This window comes from Silene latifolia, chromosome X (genome assembly GCF_048544455.1).
Source record: "Silene latifolia isolate original U9 population chromosome X, ASM4854445v1, whole genome shotgun sequence".
Classification (NCBI taxonomy): Eukaryota; Viridiplantae; Streptophyta; class Magnoliopsida; order Caryophyllales; family Caryophyllaceae; genus Silene; species Silene latifolia.
The window spans coordinates 4,893,605-4,918,786 of NC_133537.1; the positions used below are offsets into that span (position 1 = coordinate 4,893,605).

At 37.1% G+C, this 25,182-nt stretch overlaps 2 protein-coding genes across 4 annotated transcripts; both read left to right on the forward strand.

Annotated features, from left to right (window-relative positions):
* The first annotated feature begins 100 nt into the window (after window positions 1-100).
* LOC141622395 (uncharacterized) lies at window positions 101-12,076 on the forward strand. Of its 2 annotated transcripts, none has more exons than XM_074438432.1 (11): window positions 101-582; window positions 1,493-1,567; window positions 1,663-1,721; window positions 2,167-2,302; window positions 3,907-4,003; window positions 4,104-4,170; window positions 4,488-4,586; window positions 5,251-5,340; window positions 6,359-6,513; window positions 10,777-10,878; window positions 11,640-12,076. In XM_074438432.1, exons 1-11 carry the CDS (start codon window positions 327-329, stop codon window positions 11,767-11,769), a joined length of 1,266 nt encoding a protein of 421 aa, XP_074294533.1. In that variant the 5' UTR covers window positions 101-326; the 3' UTR covers window positions 11,770-12,076. The 2 variants fall into 2 exon arrangements, with proteins under 2 accessions (XP_074294533.1, XP_074294534.1); XM_074438433.1 differs by having other exon boundaries at window positions 113-582; window positions 4,107-4,170.
* A 910-nt stretch (window positions 12,077-12,986) lies between these two features.
* On the forward strand, window positions 12,987-25,140 carry LOC141622397 (uncharacterized). 2 transcript variants are annotated; one of them, XM_074438434.1, is made up of 16 exons: window positions 12,987-13,573; window positions 14,378-15,117; window positions 15,971-17,107; window positions 17,782-18,135; window positions 18,239-18,313; window positions 18,462-18,530; window positions 18,656-18,684; window positions 18,783-18,870; window positions 18,973-19,119; window positions 20,686-20,874; window positions 20,963-21,042; window positions 21,149-21,221; window positions 21,330-21,434; window positions 22,072-22,177; window positions 23,859-23,946; window positions 24,617-25,140. In XM_074438434.1, exons 1-16 carry the CDS (start codon window positions 13,216-13,218, stop codon window positions 24,819-24,821), a joined length of 3,843 nt encoding a protein of 1,280 aa, XP_074294535.1. In that variant the 5' UTR covers window positions 12,987-13,215; the 3' UTR covers window positions 24,822-25,140. The 2 variants fall into 2 exon arrangements, with proteins under 2 accessions (XP_074294535.1, XP_074294536.1); XM_074438435.1 differs by lacking the exons at window positions 23,859-23,946; window positions 24,617-25,140 and adding an exon at window positions 23,557-23,702 and having other exon boundaries at window positions 13,036-13,573.
* The last annotated feature ends 42 nt before the right edge of the window (window positions 25,141-25,182 follow it).

Sequence of the window (25,182 nt, forward strand, 5' to 3'; positions counted from 1 at the left end):
TGCAAGTAGTGCTAGATTACGCCACGTCACCTCAATCAACCACCAGTTAAAAAGACGAAAATACCCTTATATAAGTCCAACACTTCAACTGTAATGACTCATGAGTCATGACACCTTTACTAAGTCGGCTACCGGCCCACCCTCCTCACCAGCTCACGGAAAACTATCCCAATCTCAACCCCATTCCCCTCATTTAATTCAAAAAAATCAACCCCCAATTTCCCTAACCCTAAAAAACCCCACTCAAATTCACTCATAAAATGCGTTTTTTATAATTACGGTTTTTCTAACGTGTGTCCAAAATAATAAATTGTTGTTGTGGGAAAATGGGGTGTTTTGTGTCAACGCAAAAAGAAACCGGAGTAGGAAACAGACGGCGGCCAAGTAATATAGGTGAAGTATCCGTATTTGTACCGGGGCTTCGGGTTCCGAAAGCGGTTGATTTTTCTCAATGCCTTGGGGAACAAGTGCCTAAGTGTGCTGTTGAACGATTGTCTGCGCTTCGTACTCAAATTGTGGTTATGGTTGGTCATGAGGCTCTTCATGTTACTCGGTCTCGGCGTAAATCGATTACGCAACACGGTTAGTTAGTTATTCCGTCAATTATTTGTTTACCTTTGATTAAAATAGCTCGTAAAGAAGAAAAAATGTAGTTAGTCAATTAGTTTTGTTTACCTTTGATTAAAAAATACCTCGTAAAGAAGAAAAATGTAGTTAGTTACTCATTTCGTCTCAATTATTTGTTTTACCTTTGATTAAAATACCTGGTAAAGAAGAAAAATGTAGTTAGTTAGTCAATTAGTTACTCAGCCCTTCTCAATTATTTGTTTACCTTTGATTAAAATACTCAATTTAGTTAGTTACTCATTTCGTCTCAATTATTTGTTTACCTTTGATTACCTGGTAAAGAAGAAAATTGTAGTTAGTTACTCAATTAGTTACTCAGCCCTTCTCAATTATTTGTTTACCTTTGATTAAAATACTCAATTTAGTTAGTTACTCATTTCGTCTCAATTATTTGTTTACCTTTGATTAAAATACCTGGTAAAGAAGAAAATTGTAGTTAGTTACTCAATTAGTTACTCAGCCCGCCTCAATTATTTGTCTACCTTTGATTAAAATACCTCTTAAAGAAGAAAAATGTAGTTAGTTACTCATTTCGTCTCAATTATTTGTTTACCTTTGATTAAAATACCTGGTAAAGAAGAAAAAATGTAGTTAGTTACTCAATTAGTTACTCAGCCCGCCTCAATTATTTGTTTACCTTTGATTAAAATACCTCGTAAAGAAGAAAAATGTAGTTAGTTACTCAGTTTGTCTCAATCATAATGATTTAGCTTTGATTAAAATACCTAGTAGAGAAGAAAAATGTTGTTCACTAGTCAGTTAGTTACCCAGTCCGGCTTAATTATTTGTTTACCTTTGATTAAAATACGTCTGGTGACGGAGGGAATACTGTATTAGTGTTGTGATTAGCCGTTTTTATGTGTAGGGGGTTCTACATTGACGGATCTTCAACAGGTTCTCGAAGATTACTTGCCTGTTCTCCTCGGATTAGTTAAAGATGGTACTCGTATAATTTTGCTGAATTTTTGTTTGTGTTGTTATTCAATCTCGCATTTTACCATATTTTTTGATTGAATTTATCGGTTTTCTATTTAGGAAGTCCGTTGCAACATAAAGTACACTTTTGTTGGGTCAATCAAGAAGACGCGGCAGAGGTTAGGCTCGAAAGTTGGAAATTTTTTGCAATTGTTGTGTTTCGTTTTGTTCATAATGGAGCTGTTAAAGCTTAAGAGAACTTGATGGAACACTTCAGTTTAAGGAAGAAACAATGCTACTTGAATACTTGATGTTAGTTTCTAATTAGAGTCATGGAGTGTGTTAGGCAAAATAAATTGGTCAAGTTTGCGATAATCTCACCACGGAAGTCCCATAGAAAATCAAGGATTATTATAAGCGGGATAGCAAAGGCGTAGGAAAGGAGTACAATTGAGGATACCCCATCTTTTTCTTCTAGCAGTGACATTTCTTGATACATGAATAATCAACCCTACAGCTTGTACTGTCAGTTCTACTTGTTGATTGACTAATTTTCCAGCTGACATGATTATTGTGTCAGATTTAGGCTAGTGTTTGATTTTGCTTTCGCTATCCATTTTTCAGGAAACAGTAATGACTAATGCTTGGTATGAGGTATTGTCTGTCCTGCATCTGATGGCAATGTTATCGCTATCACAAGCCAACCTTTTACTTCTTCCCAGAATATCTACTGATGGTTATCAACCAAAGGTTACTGATGGTAGGCAATACCCCTTGTACTCAAGTGTCCGAAAAACTAACTGGCTTATTGCTTAGACCGTCTTATTTTGTCGTCTAAGGTGTCCAATTTGTTTGATGGATGCTTTTGAAGTTTACTAGCTTATATGCTGTGAATGAAATTAACTTTCCGAGCTAACAAGTAAACTTTCATATACTCCGTATAAGATATAGAGCTGATAAAACATATAGGTGGCATAACATTCAGGATGCTAGATTCTTTTTGCGAAAATTTGGAAGATAATTGGTTATTTTAGCTTAAATCTGCCCGGTGGTAGATTTGGTTTAGGTGTATATAATCTTTGATTGTAGCTGATATTCTTAGTGCGTTTGCTTGACCTCATTGTATACATTTGAGTGAAAGTGTTGGTGTGAATAAACCCATAGTATAACCCACATGTGAGTGTCCCACATGGATAGAAGAGGAGAGAGTTTAACACTTTATAAGGTAAGGGGCTACTCACTCTATTGCCAATTGGTTTTAGAGTGGAACCTCCTTGTGCTTATAAAACGAACTCTCTCTCTTTCATTTGGGTGTGGCCAGTCCGATTGCATGATTTAACATGGTATCAGATCCCATGGCTAAAGACCTGGGTCCGATTGATCAATTAAGCTGGGCTAGTCCGTTTGCATGATGCCTGGGCCTCTTTTTTCAGTTAGCATTATTACCTCACACCTCAAAAGGGTCTCCCGGTCCAAACAAATTAGAAATGGGGGTCGTGTGCTCATGTGTAGGCAACTTCTCCCAATTATTGAAACCAAGATGACCATCGCTACCTGTCGTTTCAGATATAAATTTTTTCTTCACAGTACCATTAGCATCCATCTTGCAGCTGTACATATTTTACAGTTTTCTTAGGAAGTTCTTACTTCTAGAATGAGTTTGAAGCCACCAATTAGTGTTTAAGACTCCAAATCTCATATGAGCTTGTACTTCATAATAAAACATCGTAACTTTAGCATTGTGGGGAGTCTTAGCTAAGGAAAACGATGAGACCTATCACCTACTACCAATAAGAAGTCTAGACAAATAAACACGTGTTTCTTGATGATACCGCTAATTTGTTTGAGGAATCCAACTTAGTTAAAAAAGCGAGCCTTTAGTGCACTGAGGACCCTTAAGTCCCATGGTTAATGAGGTAATAGCCAAAACGCCTCGGTGCTTACAGATGCAGCGTAGCTAGCGAGGCACACTACTCGGCAATTTTCATACTTTTCTTCTAGTTCTTGTAAATGCCCTTCTCGTTACAACATTATGTCTCCAAAGGAAGGGTTTTGTTATGCAAAATTATATTTTAAAATATAATTTTGTAAGCAATGCGCCTCTTGCCTATTCAGAAGAAGAAAGTGTGATGTCAATAAGCTCACTATACTTTAACTATGACGATTCTTTATTATCTTAGGACAATAGTGACCGTAAGGTCCGTAACTGCAAACGTGATTAGCTCGACATTTTTGTACCAAGTTTACCATTGAACTCACTAGCACGGGGAATTAGTAACAAGAATTACGAAATACACCAAATGTATGCTGTTTTAAAACTGGTTTTTAACGTTAATTTTTTACCCACTGGCTCAACGAACACAGAGAGCAGGCGAGCTTCCGTCGACATTTTCTTGAAGGCAGCAGGATACCTTGATTGTGCAATCCGTCACGTGTTTCCACATCTTTCAGTAGAGATAAGGTAAGGTTTTTAAATTTAAGATTGACCCGTGTTCTTATGTATGTCATGGGTAGTGTATATTGTTATGTTGCTCATGTTATATATCACTTGCTGTTTGTAGAAGAAGTTTGCCAGTAGATCTGTCCGAAGGAGTTATACGGGCTCTCTCGCTGCAGGCACTTGGACAGGTAGTAAAGTCTCTCTATTCCTCGTCTCTTGTGTGAAACAATGCTTCCGCTTTAGTGGAAGTTGGAACATACTTTTCTAATGAGATAATTATTACTCGTATCACAGAACCTCAGACTTAGTATATTACTATTTTGTCGTGTTTGTTATACACTTGGTCCTGTTATTCTTTTTAGTAATAATGCTTCCTTGTGGTGGTTCCTTATGGTGGTTTATGTTAGACCGACATTATTTCTGAGGCCTAAGGCTTTGGCCTTGTTGTCATACAGAATAAGCATTCTTATGTACCTACATAATCCCCATTATGTTGGTAGTGTAGGGTGTAGATATCCAACTTGGCTTGGCGATTGACAGTTCCAAAGCAACACTTGCTGTAAAGAGAAGACTTGCATGTGAAATGGTGAAATACTGGCAACAGGTTGATTACTACATATTGATATATACTTTGTTGTTCTCCTACTAATATTTTGGTGTATGTGGGATTAGAACTACTTTTGCTGTCCCTCCAGTGAAGTTTAAAACTTCTATTAGTTGCTTTCATGTAGTTATACTGTATTTATGTACCTTCTCTAATACAGTGTTTTGGAAGTTCATTCCTAACATTAGACTTTGTTGCGGTAGCCTTCAAAAATCGTTAGAAAGTGGTCGGTCTAGCTTAGGTTTCATTCCACAAAAAATGCCCAATTTTTTTTAAGCGTAAGTAGGATACCTTTACAAGCATATGATACCTTGGGCCACCGAAAGGAGCTAGAAACAACCCTTCTCCAAACAGGAAAAGAATGTTCTAATCTCTGAAAACAAATGGTAATTCAGCTCCAACCAAATGAATTTCTCCTTTACTATATCATGTTTTTCTTGTCTATATAAGTTAGCCACATTATATAGCCTCTCACACTGACCCATATTCATACCAGGTTCTGATATCCACACCACACATGACACATGTACCTGATACTGGTCCTTGTAATTGTCATTCATCAAACTGTTTCTGTGTTTTTAAGTTCTCTTTACTCATGGGTAGTCCTAAATAGCTTTGAATATTTTTGCTGTCGTATGCTGGTGCTGATACCAACTTTCTGCAGGCACAAGATAATATAATGAATCTACCACTAACTAATGGTTGGGGTGAAAAGCACCAGCTTTTCATTAAGTGGAAATATATGGAAGCAAAGGTATATTATGATTTCTTTCTCGTTTTCCCTCTTGTATCTGTTCTGTGTGAAATTTTTTTATTACAGTATCCGATATAGGGATATTGATCCGATATAGGGATATCGATACATACATGTGAATCCGAGGCAGTGTTGATTTCGTTACTGTTGTTATCGCTGTCTTTTATTATTTTCCTTCTTGCGCCAGCGTGTCCTGCATGTTTCTATAGTTACTATGATGTACCCGTAATTTCTAACAAATACTCCCTCTGCAGTTTGCTCCAAAGTGTTTTCCCCCTTTAATTTTAGCACGTTGTTGAGAAACTCATTTTGTTAAATAATAGAAATATAGTAAGAGGGCCACAATTAATACATAATTTCATCTTAGCTCATAAAATTATCAACCCATTACCACCAGGGCACCAGTCAACCATCATCTTTGATCAATCACCACAATTACCACTACCAGAGTACTAGGCCTCCACACCACCACTAATCGAGCAGTTAGTTGGTGGACGTGATGGTGTAGTCTTTTCGAGAGGGTTAAGGTGAGGACTAGCAAAAAGGGGAGGAAGGTCGGAACCAGTTTGCTGTACCGACCTTTCCTGTTCTTTTTTTTTTGTTGAGGGGAGGGATGGGCAAGGCTATGTGAATACGTGGCAATTTCATTTGTATCTTTTGTATATAATATATATCGGCTAAGATCGGCTTATAAGAGGACAAGAGCTTTAAGCTTTTAGCTGAATTTTCAGCTTGGAGCTTTAGAAGTTTCCTCCACACTGTCCTACCATGTGATCTTCTTGCCCAAAGATTTAGCATATTGCATAATATTTCATATTTTTCTTGTTTTCGCCGATTTTGTATCCAGAAAACCAAAGATGTCTTAGTCCATTGGGTAAGAGTAGTAGTGTAAGGAGGTACTATGAGCATTAGGCTGCATGTTCAAAATCCAAATCCTACTTTCCCTTGTATTCTTCTGCCCTGCGGGATGTGGCTTCTCTGACAAAAAAAAATATTACTTAACAATAGTATTCTTCAGGCTGCTGCTTACTATTATCATGGAGTCATTTTGGATGAGGGCAACACCGAGAAGTCTCATGGGATGGCGATTGCCTCTTTACAAGCAGCTGATGAGTATCTTAAAGAGTGTAAAAAGGCAGGTGAAGCATTTAACATGGCTCCTCCTCAGTCAAGGTATACTCTTGTATTCTTATGTTTATTCCCCTTGCTGAGCCCCAATCTCTTTGTGCCAACACTTTTTTAATACACGCTGTCAATGTGAAATAAACCCAAGAAAACTAAGCTTTTTACGTGTCTTAAGTTCTCAACAAGCGAAAATAGTTCGGTGCAAGTAGATGCCTTGGGCATTGCTCAAGTGTAGTAGGCACTGCATAAGGGCTGTTGAGTGTAAGTAAAAATTTATCCATATTGGATGAAAATTGATTTTAAAATGCGTACCATGGAAATGGAGCTGAAGTCATCACGTATAGATTGCTAAAACTTTAAACGATAAGCATGTTTTAAAGTTGCTAACCAGATTATGGATATGGATAATAGCCGGAAAGGAAAGAGAGGGAAATAAATTGGGGTTGGGGGAAGGGAAGAGAAGAGGGGAAAGAGAAGTAAGAATGGTATTTGGATAGCAGAAAAATAAGCAGCAATAAAAGGGAAAACCCAATGTGGTTCAAAATTACTAGTAATGATGTTGCATGCTGTGGATGGCTGTGAGAAGCTGCAAGAAAGACAAGGCCAGTTTGTGTGAGAGAAGATCAGATTTATTGTGGTCGTAAAGAAGGAGATTTTAATGATACTTTGTACTCCCCTAATTCCATACCTTTTTTTTCCTACTAATTGCTTACAACCGGGGAGATACTTTGGTTACTCATGGAGGTGGAATGATTAATTAATCCGACTGTTTCTAGTCAAACAGAGAGTAAGATGCCTCCCATTTGCCTTCCTCCCTTTCAGTGTAAGACTTTTGACGTCTGTAAGACACTTTGACCATATTCTTTTGCATTTATATACGTATAATTTTTAGTTGAAAAGTGAAAACATAAATTTGTGAAATCTTTCCTTGCTATATTTGTAAATATTTTTTGCATCATATTTAAAGCCTTTTGTTTTTCAACATATTTACGATCAAACTTTGTAAACTTTGACTTCTTAAAGTCAAAGAGGAAGATCATAGTAAAATGAGGGAGTCTTGTAGAATAGGTACGGTGTAATGGATGGGATGATGCATTAACCACATTGTTGCCTATTTCCATTTAAATTTGAGCAAATCAGTATTCCTTCTGTTTTGTATTGGAAAATCGGATAAAGAAAGGTGGCTCATTGAACCCGCTTCTTTTATGCTATGAAGAAGCAGATCATAGTGGTAATATTTTATCAAGGTCTAATGGAGTGAGTGTATCTGCAACATGTTAAAGCTGCATATTTCTGTATATTGGAAGCCAGCACGTATAGGAGGGCTATTTAAGTGCAGTTGATAAGTAGACTACTGTTGGATTTAGCCCATTTAGGGCTTGTTTGGATGGAGGAATTTGGGGTGAAAGGAAGGGGAGAGGGAGCAAGGGAAATAAAATTCTTTGTTCGGTTAGCTGATGAGGATGAAGGACATGGAGAGGGAGGAATTTGGGGGATCCATTTTCCTTCCTCCAAGGCAAATCAAAATCCCCCAACCATAGGAAAGATTTGGAGAGAAATCTGTATCCAAACAACCATACTCCATTCCCTCTCTCCTTCTCTTCCCTCCTTTTCCTTTCCCTCTATCCCCTTATCCTTCCTTTCCCTCCGACTTTGCTATCCAAACAAGGCCCTAAGGCAATGATAATTCAAATAATATTCCAGTTCCTTGATTTTTATTACACAACTTAACATGTTTTAAAGAGCCCTTTTTTGCCTAGGTTAGCAAATCCTTGTTTTTCTTCTTAAATGGTTTAATCCTTTTACATGTTTGCTATTATTACATCTGAATTCTGAAGTTTGATAAATGAAGTTTAATCTCACATGGAGCGATCTTTATTGACACTGACATAGGTGATTGTGGTGCTCGAGGTTCATAAATTAGATGCGTCCTACTTTTTATTTATTTATTTTTGATTATAGAGGACATTGTTCAAAGGATACCAAAGGGATGACACCTATATATATATACAGAGAGTTGGATGATTGTGCTCTCAAGCCATTCAAGAGTCATCTTATCGAACGACTATATTCGTTACGTTATGATATAAAGTATCAACAAACACCTTTTGCATCTTTTAAAGGAAGGAAAGGTTCGACCTTTTTTAAACAAACGAAGTTTTAGAGAAGAAAAATGAAGTTGGGGTGAGAGTGGAGCACTTGACTCCTATTAATCTATTATACAATCAAAACTGCTGGATTTGGACTCATCACACTTAGGGTCCGTTTGGATACAATTTTAGGAGGGAAGGGGAGGGGAGGGGGAGTGAGGGGAGGTGAAGGGAGGGGAGGGCAAATGGGATGTGGGTGTTTGGATAACAAAAATTATAAAGGGAAATGGAAGGGGAGGAAGGAGGGAGATGAAGAATGGATGGAGGATTGAAGGATGTTGGTGGTATAATTAGAGTCCAAATAATGTTTTCTTTCCAAATCTTGCCACCCTTGGAAAGATTATAGTTTGTTCTATAGGAGGGAAAATAAGTCCTCTCATTTCTCTTCCCTTCCATTTCCTTTCTCCCATATTTTTAATCCAAACAAAGAAAATTAAATCCCTCCCTTTCCCTCCCCTCCCCTTCTCTCCAATTCCTTCAATCCAAACGGACCCTCAGGGTGTGTTCGGATAGCAAAAATGGAGGGAAAGGAAGGAGGGAAGGGAAAGGGAGAGAAGGGAAGGGGAGGGGGAATGGAGTGTGAGTGTTTGGATACAATTTCCCTCCAAATTTTGCCTATTGTGGAGAGATTTTGATTAGTCTTGGAAGAGGGAAATTGGATCCCTCCAAATCTCTCCTCCTCCATTTCCCTCCACCCTCATTTGCTATCCAAATGAGGGATTTTAAATCCCCTACTCCCCCTCCCTTTCTTTTCCCTCCGAATCCCTCAATCCAAACACACCCTTAGAGGTAATATAATGATGGTCTTTGAAACCAAGTGATCCGAGATCTCGTTTATCATCAAGTACACACCTTTCAAAGGAACCATATTTTCAAACTTTTCTTCCTTCTCTTCCAAGCTGAAAAAATAATTACCCCTATTACTGTGAACTCAACTCAGTAGAAAAGAGACGAGGGTAAGTGTCACAGAGCCAAGACCCAAGGGTAAGAGAGCGAAATTGATCAACGTATTTTTCACCCTCACCTTACAAGGAACATTGGCTTCTCGTCCTAACTTTTAAACATGTTTGCTTTTTTTGCTACTGCCCAATTAAAAAAATATGCAGCTTTTTGGAGAAACCTTACACGTTCAAATAGAACTGGCTGTGAAGCGATATCGGAATCATCACGTTCGAATAATCAAGTTTTGTTCTAAAGTTACCTTTTGAAAGCATGAAATTACTATAACCAGAAAGAGTTTTGCTGTGAAGAGTTTTCTGTGTTTGGAATCGCAATTAAATGTGCTGATGCCCTTTAAGTCTTCCTTTAATCACTCGTCAGTCTTCAGTACTTGCGACAGATTGCCTACTGTTACAAACTGAGCTTGGCCCTTTTTCGTGAACACAGATGTCACCATGGTAATGATTAATCTGTGTGCTGCTACAAAGCGTGGAGATGTGACCTGGTCATGGTCATGTTTGTCCGTGAAATAAGCTGTCAGATATGTTGTAAGGACACAGAAATTGTGTTATCAATGGACATGGTTTAGTAAGATTTTCAGACTAGAATATACTCTGTTTCTACCTAATCGGTTGGAACTTCAATCCTATGGTAACAAAATCTTTTTGATAGTATTCCATCTTTTTGCGGGATTTGCCAGGATGAACCCTTGGTATTGTTTTTTTTCTTCATGATAGGAGTGAGGTTAAGACTTAAGAGTATACTTCTTTTTTGTGCTTTATATCTTCTGGATTTACTTCTGGAAGGATTTTGCTTCCTTCTGTTCCTCATGTTAGGGAAAGTGGGCATATACTCATATAGACACTGACAGTGAGTGTAGCTGTGTAATCATCTGTTTAATTTCAAGTGAATTCATTGACCAAGTCAATTTGTCAGCTTTTTTGCTCGGATTGCTTGGTCATGAGTTGTGTGTTAAGCAAGTGAGTTAAGAGAAAGCGGGCGTTGTTGGAAGAGGTGTTTTGCTGTTTACTCTTTCCATTGCCAAGAGTTTGAGTCCTCGAGATGATACCTTCATTGGTCTTGTGAAGTTCCTTCTCTGACACCATGTGCTTCTTAGGTTCTTGTGGGGTGGTGTTGGTCCATTGACAATGTCATCTGCATGTCAAATTTTGCACTTTTCTTAGCTTTCAGCGGTTGTTTTAATCTGTTGTTTCTTATGCAGAAATCCACCGTTGTGGGGAACCATGAAATATCTTTCTGACAAAATCCCTAAAGATACTTCCAGCAAGGTGCGGATCAATCGGGATTTGTATACATATGAAAAGTAAGTGATACATGCAATATAAAATTATGCACTATAATTTTCGTTTGAAAGCTGCGTATACAATCATAGTAGCATAAAGTCATGGTATCATTGTCTCACTGGCTCCTTTGAAATGGTGAATTGTTTATACAATTAGTCTTGCTGAAGACGGGTCGGAGTAAGTGATGGATAATGCCACTCACAAAACGGATAGGGGATAAGGTGGGGGCACCCTCATGTGCTTCCCTCTCTCCTCTATTTGGGTCATTTGTGAGGAAAAATGGTATCCGTCACTTCAAAGTGACGGATACGTCACAAATGAAATTTTGTGTTGTTTATAAGAGGTTATTTGATTTTGAGAAAACATTATCTACAATTTTTAACTCTTTGCCTTCTTTTTGGCTTGGAACTTTACACTTCACTAAAATATATTTTCCGTAGATAAATGCTTCTCTTTTGAAGTCCCATTTTTTTCTTTTTAAGTTCTTTACAACTTCTACTCATCATTTATGTGAGATCCAGTTGTACCGATATCCATTTGCACTGTGTTCTGTGATTTAGCATTTGAAATCTGTTGCATCAGTTAGCTCTAGTGTAGCCAATGGGAAGCACTAGTTATATAGTCGTAGGCTGATCTATGCCTAATAATACGATAGTGGTTGAAAAATCCTAAATTTATAATTTTTCGTATAATGGGACTTGGAAATTTCAACAGTATCCCATAGAATAAAAGTTACAGGTCATCCGTCACTGTTTACTCATAACATGGCTGTGACTTGCAGAATCATGGAGACTGCGCCAACTTTACCGGATTTTGCCTTAGCCCTTAAGCCTGATGAGTATCAGTTACCTACTTTGCATCCTTGCTGGAACGAAGACAATGCAAAGAGCGGGCAACAAGGCCATCACTAGCATAGCAATCCGGAACAATGCTGTATTTGCCGCTGAAAGACCAGACCTGTTGGTACCTGAATATCTGGATGCTAAAACTTGGTCCGATTGTATCCTCGTTTGCTGTATACTTGTATGTAACAAAAACATACAGTTCCTTACGTCCATTGCCTTTTCAAAAGTATCTGGCTTTCAGGACCAAGTTTCCAAATTCAATGTTCACGGCAGAGTTGTTTGATTGTATAAATATTGCAAAAGTTCAGTTCTTTATGTCCATACTGTCAATATAAAATAATAAAAAAAAATCGCAATGAATGCATTTTGTTTTCTTCCGTTGTACTCCGTATTTGTTAACAAAAAAACTCCCTTTTTTTTGTGCTCATCGATATTGTTCTCATTTGACTTGATGTTTAAAGTGTTTTGACCTTAACTTTTTGAAACCAGTGATACGAATACGACACATTAATCCATTATCGTGAAAATGCATTGAAAGTTATAGAACCTAGTGAGAAAATCACCAAATGGCTCGTCTTCAAATTGACGAGTCCCCTATATACTAAAAGATTAAAACATTTCCAAATTATCTCGCTTAAATTTTCCGCCTAACTGATATGCTACAAGATAATATTTATTTCCTAATTAATTAGTGTTCACTATCTATATTTACTCCTATTAAACAATATTGATCTCCTAATTAATTTTATAACATCAATCATTCTTTAACCTTTACATAAATAAGGTTAATAAAATAACATCAATATTCATGGACTTTTTATCATTGCTTTTCCATACCATACCCTTTCTTCAAAAAACAAAATAAACACACCCTCTCTAATTCTCTTCCTCAAATCCATTAAATTAATCAATTATGGATGCTAATTCTCATGTGGATTGAGTAATAATTCTAATTTATTAACTATGTTATAGTATCAAATTAGGAGATTTAATTAATTAAGACTAATGAAATTAGGGTTTGAAACCTGAATCTTGGAAGCTAATAAAACGTATAAAAGGGATTGCTTGGTCGGTGATCGGAGTTGTAACAATTAGATAGATGATTGATACAGAGATCAATTATGTCTTAAATTAATTAAGACACTGTCAAGCAAACAGTTAAAGCCTTAAATTAATTAATTAACCCACTGAGATTAATTAACCCACTGGCACACCATGAATTTCTATGCAGAAATGCTATACTATGTCCTTAATTAACCCACTGGCACACCATGATAAATGGTAACTTTTTGTTTTATTTTTTTAGATGAAGATTCTCGGAGAAGGCATCGTATGTCCCGACCTCTCAAAGTTTCAATTACACAACTTTCCCGCACAAAACTTTCTATCATATCCTTACTCCACTATCACTCCCCCAAATCATAAACCCTAATCTTTCAAAATTGAATAAATCCCCAATTTAATCCCCAAATTCCACTCCATTTCAACCCTAATCACTCAAACACACTAACAATGTCGGCAAAAATTCCCGAAGATAACAACGAAATGGAAGAAGAAACGATACACAAGAAACGAGCAAGAAGAGTAAGCTTCGCCGAGACAACCGCTGTTCACTTCTTCAATCGAGACGATGAATCTGAATCAACACCGGATAATGCTTCAAAGGAAGAGTTAAATTCTAGCAATGGGAAGCTCAGTAGGACTGAGAGTGATGAGATACTGGAATTGCTTCAGAGTAGTAGTAGTAGTGATGATTCAGATGGTGGTGATGGTGATGATGGCGTTGATATTGTGATCAACAGCGCATTTCTTCGGCCAATGGAATCGCCTTCGTCTGGTAGTTGTTTCGGTTCTGCTACTTCTAATGATGGTAATCCTTTCTTCTGAAGTTTTTTTTAAGGTTTAAGTTATTGGTTTGATTTTTATTGGAATGTTGAATTGTCGATAATCGACTTCGTATTGTGAAGAGAGTTATTACTTTTGATGCGTTAAGTGGCAAGAATTTTTCGGAAATGTAGGTTCTCTGGCGAATGTTGATGAAGTAGCTATCCCAAACTAAACAAACCTTTATTGTAAGCAGAAAAACCGTATCAATCGAAAAATCAGCTTGATAAGCTATCTAATTATCTGTGTTTGATAGAAAATGTGCTTTATTGTACTATAGAACTAGTGAGAGGTGCTTGAGCTAACCTTGATGCACATGTTCTTTCTTTCTAGTTTAAAATAGTAAAGTGACTGTAACGATTGACAATTGATTGGTGTTTGCTCAAAGACTTATTGGAGATTTTCTACGACTGGTGTTGATATTTAAGATGACAGTTATTCGGTGTTTTTGGCTTAAAAACTATATTTGGTTAATTTATGTGTCTTGTCCTGTCTTATATCGTTTGATGAACATGTCTGAGTGATATATGTGTCCCTAGCTGCGATATTTATAATCACGGTGTCAAGTGTAGGCTAAAGGAAACTATACTTTAGTGCTAGAATATAAATTTTGCGGACATTTGATGGCTATTGCTTGTGCACATTGTAGTTCGGTCTGTTTGTCAGTTAGTGTGCATAAATTGCTAGCTGTTTAGTCATTATTGGCTCATCCGTTTTACTTGACTACAGTATATTGGTTTACTTTCCTACATTATCCTAATTTCTTTTTTGTGTTCCTCAATCTTTGCAGAGGATAACTTTTTCGGGCCTGTATCAGCTGAATTCATTAGACCTGGACGGTTATCAGATTCTGCTATATCAGATGAAAATCATGAAGTTACAATGGATTCAACTGCTTTTTCTATGAACTTTCGCAGTCTAGCAAGATCAGATTCTGGAGGAGAATTTAAAACACCAACAGGGGTTCGAGTACCTTTTGGCGAGAGAACTCCTGGGGCAACCTCCACTGAAGCTAGTCTTGGTGATTTGATGGTACTGACCGGAAACGGAAATCGTATTTCTCATTCTTCTTTGCCTGTTACTAAAGTTAATGACAGTGGCAATTCTGATGATATGAGTCTTGTGGGGACGCACCGCCACAAGTATGATTATGGACAGCTGCCTCCTGAATGTGATGTTTTACTGGCTGAAGGCAACGAGAATGTGGAGGCTATGTCTCTTATTGGTGATATTGAATATTCAAACTCCATGCGTGCATCTAATCCAAAGCGTAGTCGTGATTTAAGTGGATATGATAATTTTGATCAAACTGACAGTAGAGATGCAGGTTCTGTCCATAAAAATGATTCGTTGGAGATATCTGCTGAGGCAATTTCTGTAGATCTTCTGAATGTTGAGAAACGAAATGGTGACATTTCTGATGCTACTCTTGGTGAGACAACTCAAAGTCATCCAAAAGAAGTGGATGATGGTCCAGGTTCTATAACCCCAATTAATGAACATATTCAAGCTACTGTTCTTCAGACACATGTAAGAGTCTCTTTATGATCACGTAAGGGAATGCATATCAATGAACATTTAGAAGTTTAGAGCTCATCAACCACAAAAAAATGCTGTGGACTCATGGATTTTAGTTCATGAGATGAACTTCTCCAAAAAACAGTTCGAAGATGAACATTGCTGCTGGGAATTGTGGCAGCTTGTGGAGTTGTGGGTATAGCCCGTGACTCACTAGTTAATTACAACCACAACTAAGTATATTGTCGATTGAATAGTTAGATTTTCTTAAAATTGTTCTTAAGTACTAAGAAAACATCACTGTGCATTCAACTATAGAGTTCATCATGAGTACTTATAGTGCTTCAAGTTCCTTTTTTCCCCTTTTTTGAACCATATCTAAGATTTTCAGGAACTTCAGGCGTGATGTGTGTTATAGATGTGTGCATGTGCACACACATGAAATTTGCATTTAAATGACACTGAAAAAATAAGTACTCCTCCCTTCTTAATTCCTCCCCAAGTATCTAAAATTTGAATTTGGGCTTTGAACGGCTTTGTTTAAGATATGAAAGTGTGACCCGATTAATCCTGTATAATGCATTGAGATGGGCCATATAGCCTTTACTTGTGTAATGAAAGGATCAAATTCGTATCATTTTTTTTTTTGCTTTATAATTCTTCCTTACCCTGCACGGCATAAGATTCATTAAGGGTATCACAATAATGTTGATGATGTTACTAATGCTCATAGTTATAGGGACATTTTCGTTCCATTGTCTTATTTTCTTTTTCTTTTTTCAAGTAAAGTTGAGCATGGATTTCTCTGTGTCCACTCCAGTCTTGTGATTTGATAGTGTACTGTCCAATTCTTTTCTGATTGCAGGATATTCCATTGGATAAGGATATCAATGGTAGGATAGATTCAAATCCTGGCTCAATATCCTCATTACTTTCTAAACGTAGGCAGATATTTAAGGATCCATATGGCTTTGAAAATGCTTTAATGAATTCACCTCAGGATGATAAGATATTTCGTGTTAGAGGAACTCAAAACCGTGCTTGGAGTACTTCAGTTTTTGCAAAAAGCGTTTCAAGACTCAAAAGGCTTGAAACTCCGTTTCTTTCTGCTTCGAAGTTCGAGGGAAATGCTTCGAGATTAAGAGTTCATGGATTATCACCAAGATATTTGGAAAGTGATAAGAATGTGGAATATGTTAGTAAGGATATATCATTTACTCGTTTTGATGCCCCTGTTGCTTGCTTGGATGTGCGTTTTGCTGAGTCTGACGGACAATTCAATAGGGAAAGTGATAGAGATAGCTATGATTTGAAAAATACAGGAGTAGTGCAGTCTGAAAGCTGTAGCGAGGTTGAGAAAAATGAAGAATCCTTGGGCCTGCATAAAAGTTCACCATCTCCTAAAACTTCTGCAAGACGTCTTATTGTTTCTTCTTCAACATCTTCTCTTGAAACAGGGTCATTGAATTGCAAGGCAAAAGACAGCAATGAATCTGAAATGGAAACACCTGCTATAAAAACTCTACAATCTATGCGAAGTGATTTCTCTTTGTTGGATATCACATTCAATGATTCAAAAGACAGTATCGATACGGTTATGCTTGGTGATATTGCTTGTTCGCCTGCAAGTGGAGTGCTAAACAAGGTGTCAGCTTCTCCACTTTATGAAGTCAGTCCGTTCATGCCCAATGTAGATCATCATGGTCACAAAGAGGGAGATGGTTTAGCCTCTACTGTCGAAAACTACAGTAGTTTGCTTGTTGAGAAAAAAAATAAATCAAAGCTGTCTTCATGTGACATTGATCATCAGTTGAGTAAACCTGCTAAGCTTGATTTGAAGGATAAGGTCTTGAAATTTCACAATGTAATCAGCTCGAATAATGATGTTGAAACTGGGGGGACATTAACTTCCTCCTCTATGGACGTTCCAGTGCAGAGAATGCAATCTATTCCTGGTTGTACTCTAAGTTCAGATTCTAGATCAGATAAGCTGCCAGTCCAGGTCATATTTAGTAACCTTAAATTGTCCGTTATTTTATTTTTCTCTCTTCATAGTCTCTGTTCTCTGTCTCAGTTACACATTTTTTTGTTTGCTCATGTTTTTATCCTCACATTTCTCATTTCTGTATTATTCTTTTAGCTTTGGGATATAAATCATAAGAGTAATATGGACCAACTCAAAATGATTTAAAACCTTTTTTCTCTTCATTTTCATGTAGTAGATCGTACCCCTTTACCAGGGTTATAGGTTTCTTGGAAACACCCGTTATGCTGTTCTAAAAAAAAAGGTTGCACATGCCGGAGTCCCTGTATCCATCTGGGTGCGAAAGCCCTTTTATAAGCAGTGGGGTAATGATAATGATATCTATGGCTTATGCTTCTTTCCTTTCAAATGTCTCCCTTTTTTTATCTCTTATTGCCTGCCTTTTTTATTTTATATTTCCCGAATGCTTCCTCATAGCGGTTCATGTAGCCAGATTAAATTATTTAGGGACTAAGCTATGGTGTTGATGTGCTATAGAAGTCTGTGCTTGTGCTGAATGGTTAGATATTACTGTTACATCTTGCCTTGGAAAGCAGCATGTTGTTTGCTATTCCAATTAAGTTTAGCACACTGTCGTTAATGATAGATCTTCATTGTCTTGTACTCCTTTTCACTGATGATTGATTGAACAGGTACTTGATAATCCTATAGAGAAGCAGGTTTGCAGCATGATGCTGAATGTAACATGTGACTTGAGAGATAAAGCAGAAGTGAACTTTTCTGAAGGACAGTGTGATGCACCTCTTGATAAGCTAATTAACAAATATAATGAAGATGCTCAGCTCCTACTGGAATCATCTGATATTTGTGCCAGTGATGGCCCTTTGAATTATAAAAGGAAATTATTTGATGAGATTCAAGATCATGATGATCATGACTTGTTATCGCGTAAGCCAAAGTTATGCAAAGATCAGAAGAACTTTGAGGAAGACCACAAGGGGTCTCATTGTATTGAAAGTGATTTAGCATCAAGAGATTGGGCTGATGTAATGCTATGCTTTCAGTTGTTTTTACCTTAAATAGCTACCTGAAGCAAATATCTATAGATTTTTTTGGTACTCATTCATAAATTTACTATTCACCTTGTAGGTATTTGCTAGCTTCTGCGGAGTGACAAAACAGCTGCTTATTCCTCCTATAAGTGACAAGTTCGATGTGGCACTGGCATGTACTCTTCTGAGGCAATTTGAGATATCTATCATTTAATGGGGCTATTGTTAACATTATCCAATTGTCGACCGCTGCTGAGTGCTGACCATGAAATACTTAAAATAAATGTCATCTAAGAAACATTCACCTCTTTTTCTTCCAGGTTGCAAAGCTGGATGATATTTTGGTGTACCTGGACAAGCTGAAAAGTTACGATCTTCTTCATCACGAAGTAAGGTCTCAAGTCTGTTGTTTCATTAAAAGTTGTTTATTGTTCATTCAGCAAGCGCATATTAACTTGGTAAAACGTGGTTAAAACTTCTATTTAACAACACCTGGCTCTACCGTATTCTGCAGAAATCATTGGACTCAGCACATAGCAAAAGGTAATGTTATACACTTATACCTGTTGAGGTGAAACATTTGAATTTCTGATCTTCAGATTTGGACGTGAACTCATAATCTCATATATTAATTTTTGTAGAGTGGCCGATACAAAATTGCTACTGTATAAAACTGTGTATCAAAAAGCCAAATTGCAGCTACTACGTCTCAAGAGGGACAAATTATTGGTAGAACTGTTAATTCTCTCTTTTCTGCTATCTCACTTGACGTCATTCTTATCGACTGAATCTAACTGATCCTTCTTAACTGCACAAATTCCTGGTATGCAGGACCAAGCTTCTAGAATGAAGTCTAGAGTTGACGAATCAGAGAAAATGATTTCAAGTTGCGACCTTATAAGTAGACGAGGTGAAATACGCCAAATTGGTTGCTTGCAACTTGAAGGCCAGTGTACTGATACTGACAGCCGAAGTTTGGTATATCTTCTATACTGTTCTCTCCTTGATTTTTTTTTAAAGATAGTCCTCCGTTTTGGGCTGGTCATAAATCATAAGATTTGCAGCGATTGTCCTACTCCTATTGTAAGTAAGAAGGAAACACAGTTTTCGGACCATTGTTATTTATTCCACTACACTCACTAACCTAAATAATAGTTCACTTCTTTTGGTATCATTGGAAAAAAATGGCCACATTGCCTATTTGCATTCTATGATGTAATGATATAAAGCATCTCAGTTTGTCTATTTGGCTATGTTTTGCACAAATCATTGTTAGCAGTTCTTCTAAATATAAATTTTAGGTTTGACCAATGGCTCTTAGCTGATGCTAAGGGTTGTTGCAAGCATGATCTGTGTAATTGAAGGGTAAGAGAAGTTTACTTCCAAACCTTCTTATTCTGCCTGGCGAAAGTTTCTTTGGCGGAATTGGACTATTTTTAATTGTATCAGGTGTTTGAAATTTTGACTTTTGGAATTAGTGTCTTCCTATAAATGAAGTGACAGATTCAGGGTGATATGACATGAACCTCGCTGTCTTAGAGCCTCCTTAATGAGAAAATAGGAAACCGCTTAAAGCCTTAAAGGATATGACATTTAAGTGTACATTAAAGATTTGTAGTCATGACCTCATGTAACTGTGAGGAGTACTTCATGACGTTTTTTCCCCAGATCCTGAACGTTAAACACTCCTGATGTATATCCACATTGATTTTTCCCAGCCTCCACTCCATCAGTCTGATAATTTTTTCTGAATCTTTGAAAATGAACTTTGATCCAAATCCAACCTGAACCCACTCCTCATCCACCTGCAAATCAGCCCCAACAACCATCCATTCATTCTCAGCCACCACCAAGCCAACCCAAACTACCACCAAACCAGCTGCAAACAACTGGAACCCGCCCATAACTGTCTTGTAGAGTGTATTTGTCCATGGTGCTAGGAAGAATGTATTTAGCTATGTGCTTATGTTGAGGAAGAACTCTCTATTTTTGTAAAGGTTAATTGGACCTTTGTCTTCAATTTCTATTGCTTGGGAATTTAAATGACTTTTTATCTTAGAGGAAGTAGTCAAGGATATCTGAAGTTATGGCTGTGTCCATGGGATTTTTTTATCGTAGAGGACGTACTCAAGGATTCATAAAAATGCATGCTGTTTCCTTTTTATTCTACCTGTTTTTCTCAAAATGTAGTTGGAGAAGTTATAACGAGGTGAAAGAGAAAAGCAGACCTGTGTTGCTGAATTTGGTGCTTTATGTGATAGACGGTCTCAAAGTTTGGTTGATCTAAAAGTAGGTTTATTTTGGTTGATTTCCTTGTTTTGGGTTTGTGATGAGATACTAGTGATTGAATTTTGATAAAATAATTGCAGCTAAATCTATTGTTTGCAGTTTGCACTGATAAATACTGGCCAGTTGCATTTTGGGACCATCTTTGCGCAATTGTCTTTCTTAATTTCTGGATTTCCTCTGACTCACATCTGCACTTTGCTGTACCTGTGGTATTATAGATATATAATGCTGAATACTCTATTCCTTCTTGTATAGGTTTCTGCCGAACTATGTTCGCTAAGAAAGGAGTTCGAAGACTCAGAAGGTGAAATAAGGAAGATAAACAAATCCTTCTATTCTTATATTAAAGACATGAAAGAGTTAACCAGTACGGAAACAGCTGCATATGTGAAAAGTTGTCTCAAGAAAATGGTTGCATGTCAATCATTGCAGTCAGAAATGCAGGTTTCCATTGTCCTATTTCTTTATTTGTGACAGAGATTAATTATTTGCATTGAACCTCACTGAAAAGTTGCTTTTGTCACATTTGCAGTTGTGCAAAGTGGAGAGGTTGGACGCCATACATGGTCAACCAAATATTATGTTTGACCATGGTGGTTTCTTGTTACAGAGGTTTGCTCAATGTTATCATTACCTATTATCTGGTGATGGTTATTTAAGTTTATTAAAAAGTAACACTTCATCAAATGAGCTTTTTGCTTCATTGCATATGTTGCAGTTTCAACACGAAGTCTACTTCTACCTCCGGTTTATTACTTACTAATAGATTGAACAAGGAAAAAATATCTAAGGTGAATTTTTTCTTTTCTGAACTGTAATTGCCTTTTGTTACTCACATTGCCGTCATTTCTTCTGCTCATTTTTGAGTGGTCACCTCAATACTTCTTTTTGAGGGTCAGATGTTCATCAATAATATGGATGCGGCCGCTGCTTTTTCTTTTGTTTTGAGTGGTGATATGCAACTCACATATGAAGGCTTGAGGACTATCGCGGAACAAACACAAGTAAGTGTGTGCACTGAGCTTCTAAAAGCATGGTATTAAAACCCGCTATTTACATTCTTAACAAAATTGCATTCCCTTTGTGTTATCTTCTGTTAATATTAAAAAACACCATATTTTGGCCACATGGGCCCACATCAATCAATATTTTGGAATTTTACCATTATTTTGTCTTATTTTCGGTTTATACTATCCGCTATTTCGTGGGAAAACTAAATATCGGGAAACATGTCTATTTGCAACGTTGTACGTGTTTGTGAAAAAAGAGGGAATAAGAGGTAGATATATCACTCAATACCTCATGTCTGTGAGACACGTGGCCTCGCCGCCATAGGCGCCACACCTTCTAAATCTAAACATTGGTGTAAGGCACTCTTGAAGTAGCGACTGTAACCTCATCATTTAACAAAGAAAACAAATTTTTGATTAAACGAAGTAATGACGGGAGGCCAACTATGTGTGTAGGTCAACTGATTATAGAATACTTTTGAGCTAGTGGTATTGGTAGTGAACGACGTTGTGATATGTTACTTGAATCCTTTCTGAAGCAAGAATATACCTTATTAATTACACTGACTGGTTAGTAATAATTACACCGTAACTCTTATAAATGACGTTATTATACTGTTCTTTTGTGCAGAAAACTGTTTCACGTTTGCATATACTTCTTGATGTTGTGGAAGAAGTGCAGCTGGCAATGATGGAGCTTAAACCTTTGACATGGTCAAGATTTTGTCAGCCGTCAGGTATGCACTTTTTATGTTCATTTTCGGATCTTGGGTTCTGCATCTGTTGTTGCTTTATGTATCGTCAAGGTTTTGCAATGAATGACCAGAACGCTGTAACTGACAGGCTAGTGTGGATTGTGGTGATCTGAAGTTAAAATTTAAAACCAATGTATAATGTGACTGGAGACAAAAACTGTGCGCAATGCAACACCAAATAAAAAAAATTTCCAGTTAACTATCTACTGCTGAAAGACTTCACATTGTAGTTAAAGTAGGTGCTGCCTCTGAGCGCTTACGTGTAAGTGTGTCGCAAGGCGCACAATGTGCACAATGGGCTCCCAAGAGCACAAGGCGCATACAAAGCTCGATAGCAAAAAAATTGAAAGTACTAACATCTGATTTCTATCATAACTCTGAAAAATTGAATATTTTAACAACGAAATTTTAGGATCGTATATCCATATCGAAAATCCGTTGATCTGATAATTTTAGATAAGGTTATGAAAATATACTTGCAGGTTATCTGATCGAATATTTTAACCTCTGAATTTCTGCAAGGTATCTAAAAATTCAAGACTGATAACCAATCCATATCCAAGCCAAATTTTGTGGATAATAACAGAGAATATCTGGAAATCTTTCGATTGGATATGGGTATACATTTCACACGCTTTACATTAAGATATCCGTTGGGAAGTATAAATTTGGATTGGATATCTTATGTATGATCAACCCTACGTTAAGGCGCAATTAGCAATGCAAACTTTATGACTATGCCATTTCCCTTTTTTTTTTTTAATTCTAGCTTTTTCATTCTACTCTTCCCTTGGCCCCTGTATCCCAGGTTTTACATCTTTTCATGGCAACCCTTTATGAAAACCAAACAAGTAGTTTCTTACTTGGATGATAAATTTTGGCTGTTAAATCACTATCGCAGCAAGCTATGAGAGCTAGACTTAGCAGGTTGAATATTTTTAGTAGGTCTTGTCAAAAGTTCAATAACTTAAGTTATCCTCTTCTAAGCGTGTAGATGCTAGTTGTTAGGGTGTCTTTGCATTATTTTTACTTTTAATGTTTTGTCTTTAACAAGTTACCCTCTTCTAAGCCAAGGTGTTTATGTGTCCTCTACTAACATTAAACAGCATAATAATTGTAAGGTTACACAAAATGTGCACCGTAATCGGTAATCATAACTAAGTAGATAATTGATTTGTTGTGGAGCTATTTATGCTGAAAGTAAAATGAGCTGTTGATTTGTTGGTGGAGCTTTTCACTTGACGAAAATCTGTAGCATCTAAGCCGTCTATTGCTTATAATTTTCATTCCTCTACTGTCTTTTTAAGTTAGAATGCTGCTTATGCTTTCCTCTTGTTGAATGAGTTAACTTTTCCTTCCAGGCTTAAGCATAGGCCACTATGAGAGCCAACTCGTTTTTCGTATCTAGTCTTATGCTCAAAATGGCCCACTAAAGTGGTTCCGCTTCTTTCTCTTGTGAAGTAGCGGTCTTTGGATGCAGTTCTCGGCACAAATTTCATGTTGGGTCATTCGGAAACAGCCTCTTTGTGTTGCTAACACAAGGGTAAGGCTGCGTACAATCTAAACCCCTCTTATCTCGCAATTTGCGGGAGGCATTGAGGCACTGGGGTAATGTTGTTGTTTTACTCACTGTGCTAATTTACTACGTCTTATTATCTTGCAGCTGGGAAACTTGATCTGCAATTGTGCTTCACTGACTTCAGAAGCGGAGCAAGAGTGACTTTGACTCTTGATATTACCTGTTTGAATCAGTAATTTTTCGAACATTTGCATACACTTTTATCTTAATTCCAACTTCATGCATGTAGCCATGTCATGTATGCATAAAAATAATGTCGTCCTCATTTCTAAATCATCAAACTTAGGTCAAACTAGTGCAACTCAGATTCTGGATAAACATAATTATTTGTTCTGTCAATAGTGAATTAGATGGAGCAACACTTCTCAGTCTAAATTCTTTCAGAATTTTTTTTGATTGACAACCTCCGCAAACTGTGTAAATAAACCCGTTGACATCCCATTAGTAAGTTTCGATAATCTGCTTTGTTTTTATTCATTTTTCACAAAGTAGCTTTCTAGCTTAAGAGATACTCCATACTCCGTAGCTCCATTTTTCACTTTGGTACTTAAGTGATTATTAAAAGTTTCCGGTAATTCTTTGATGCCAATAGTGGCCATTTAGTGTGTAACCAGTTTATAATATTAGTCAACATTTTATTAAAAATGATTTTTTTTTTTTTTTAGTTAGTGACCATTTTTATGCTGACCCATGGTTTATAATGTTTGTTGGCGACTATTTTATATTTTATACACAGCGATTGTTTTTTTCCCCGTGAAAGCTAGACGTTTAGTTTAAGCTGGATTCCTGGCAACAGTGATCAATGGTGGCCTGTCGCTCATTTTTCATGGTTTTTCATGCAGGGGTGTCTACCCTTCACAAATCCTGCCTTATGAGGTGCAAGGAATAACAGCTAGAAATCAGGACATATTTGAGTCTCTGGTAGAAGATATTCGGACTTCTGTTCAAGGTGTTCGGTCTGGTTTCATGAGGATAATCAACATTTGCCGTTTTGTTTCAAGAATGATTGAAACTGGTGGAATTACCAACGCGGCGACTACAAATTAATACATGCTGGAAACTTTTTGGACTGATATTATGCAACTGTGTAAGTTACTTTGTATATCCACTGGTAGATCCATCCACCTGAGAGTGGTTATGCTGTAGATCTGTCGAAAAAATGACATGCTGTTAGCCGGTTTTCTGTTAAAGCTGCTGTCATTCGTACTTATCACTCGTCAACTGATGCATAGCATTTTCTTGTAAAGTAAAACAATGGTGCTTCGATGTTGACGGTTTTGAACTCAGTCATTAAGTACATCTCAATGGCTTTATAAACAAGCTAAGTGCATGTCACATGATGTATGATAACGTGATTTTAGCGACATTTTAGTGACTGTACTTTTCTCTTGTTATTTTGCCGACACGA

What these genes read in the sequence shown, in the direction of transcription:
- LOC141622395 (XM_074438432.1), top strand. Translation starts at nt 327, where the DNA reads ATGGGGTGTTTTGTGTCAACGCAAAAAGAAACCGGAGTAGGAAACAGA. An exon ending in TAAATCGATTACGCAACACG is followed by an intron (nt 583 to 1,492) that starts GTTAGTTAGTTA and finishes TTTTATGTGTAG; the next exon opens with GGGGTTCTACATTGACGGAT. An exon ending in TCAACCAAAGGTTACTGATG is followed by an intron (nt 2,303 to 3,906) that starts GTAGGCAATACC and finishes CAACGAACACAG; the next exon opens with AGAGCAGGCGAGCTTCCGTC.
- LOC141622397 (XM_074438434.1), top strand. Translation starts at nt 13,216, where the DNA reads ATGTCGGCAAAAATTCCCGAAGATAACAACGAAATGGAAGAAGAAACG. An exon ending in TTCTGCTACTTCTAATGATG is followed by an intron (nt 13,574 to 14,377) that starts GTAATCCTTTCT and finishes CAATCTTTGCAG; the next exon opens with AGGATAACTTTTTCGGGCCT. An exon ending in ACGATCTTCTTCATCACGAA is followed by an intron (nt 18,531 to 18,655) that starts GTAAGGTCTCAA and finishes CGTATTCTGCAG; the next exon opens with AAATCATTGGACTCAGCACA.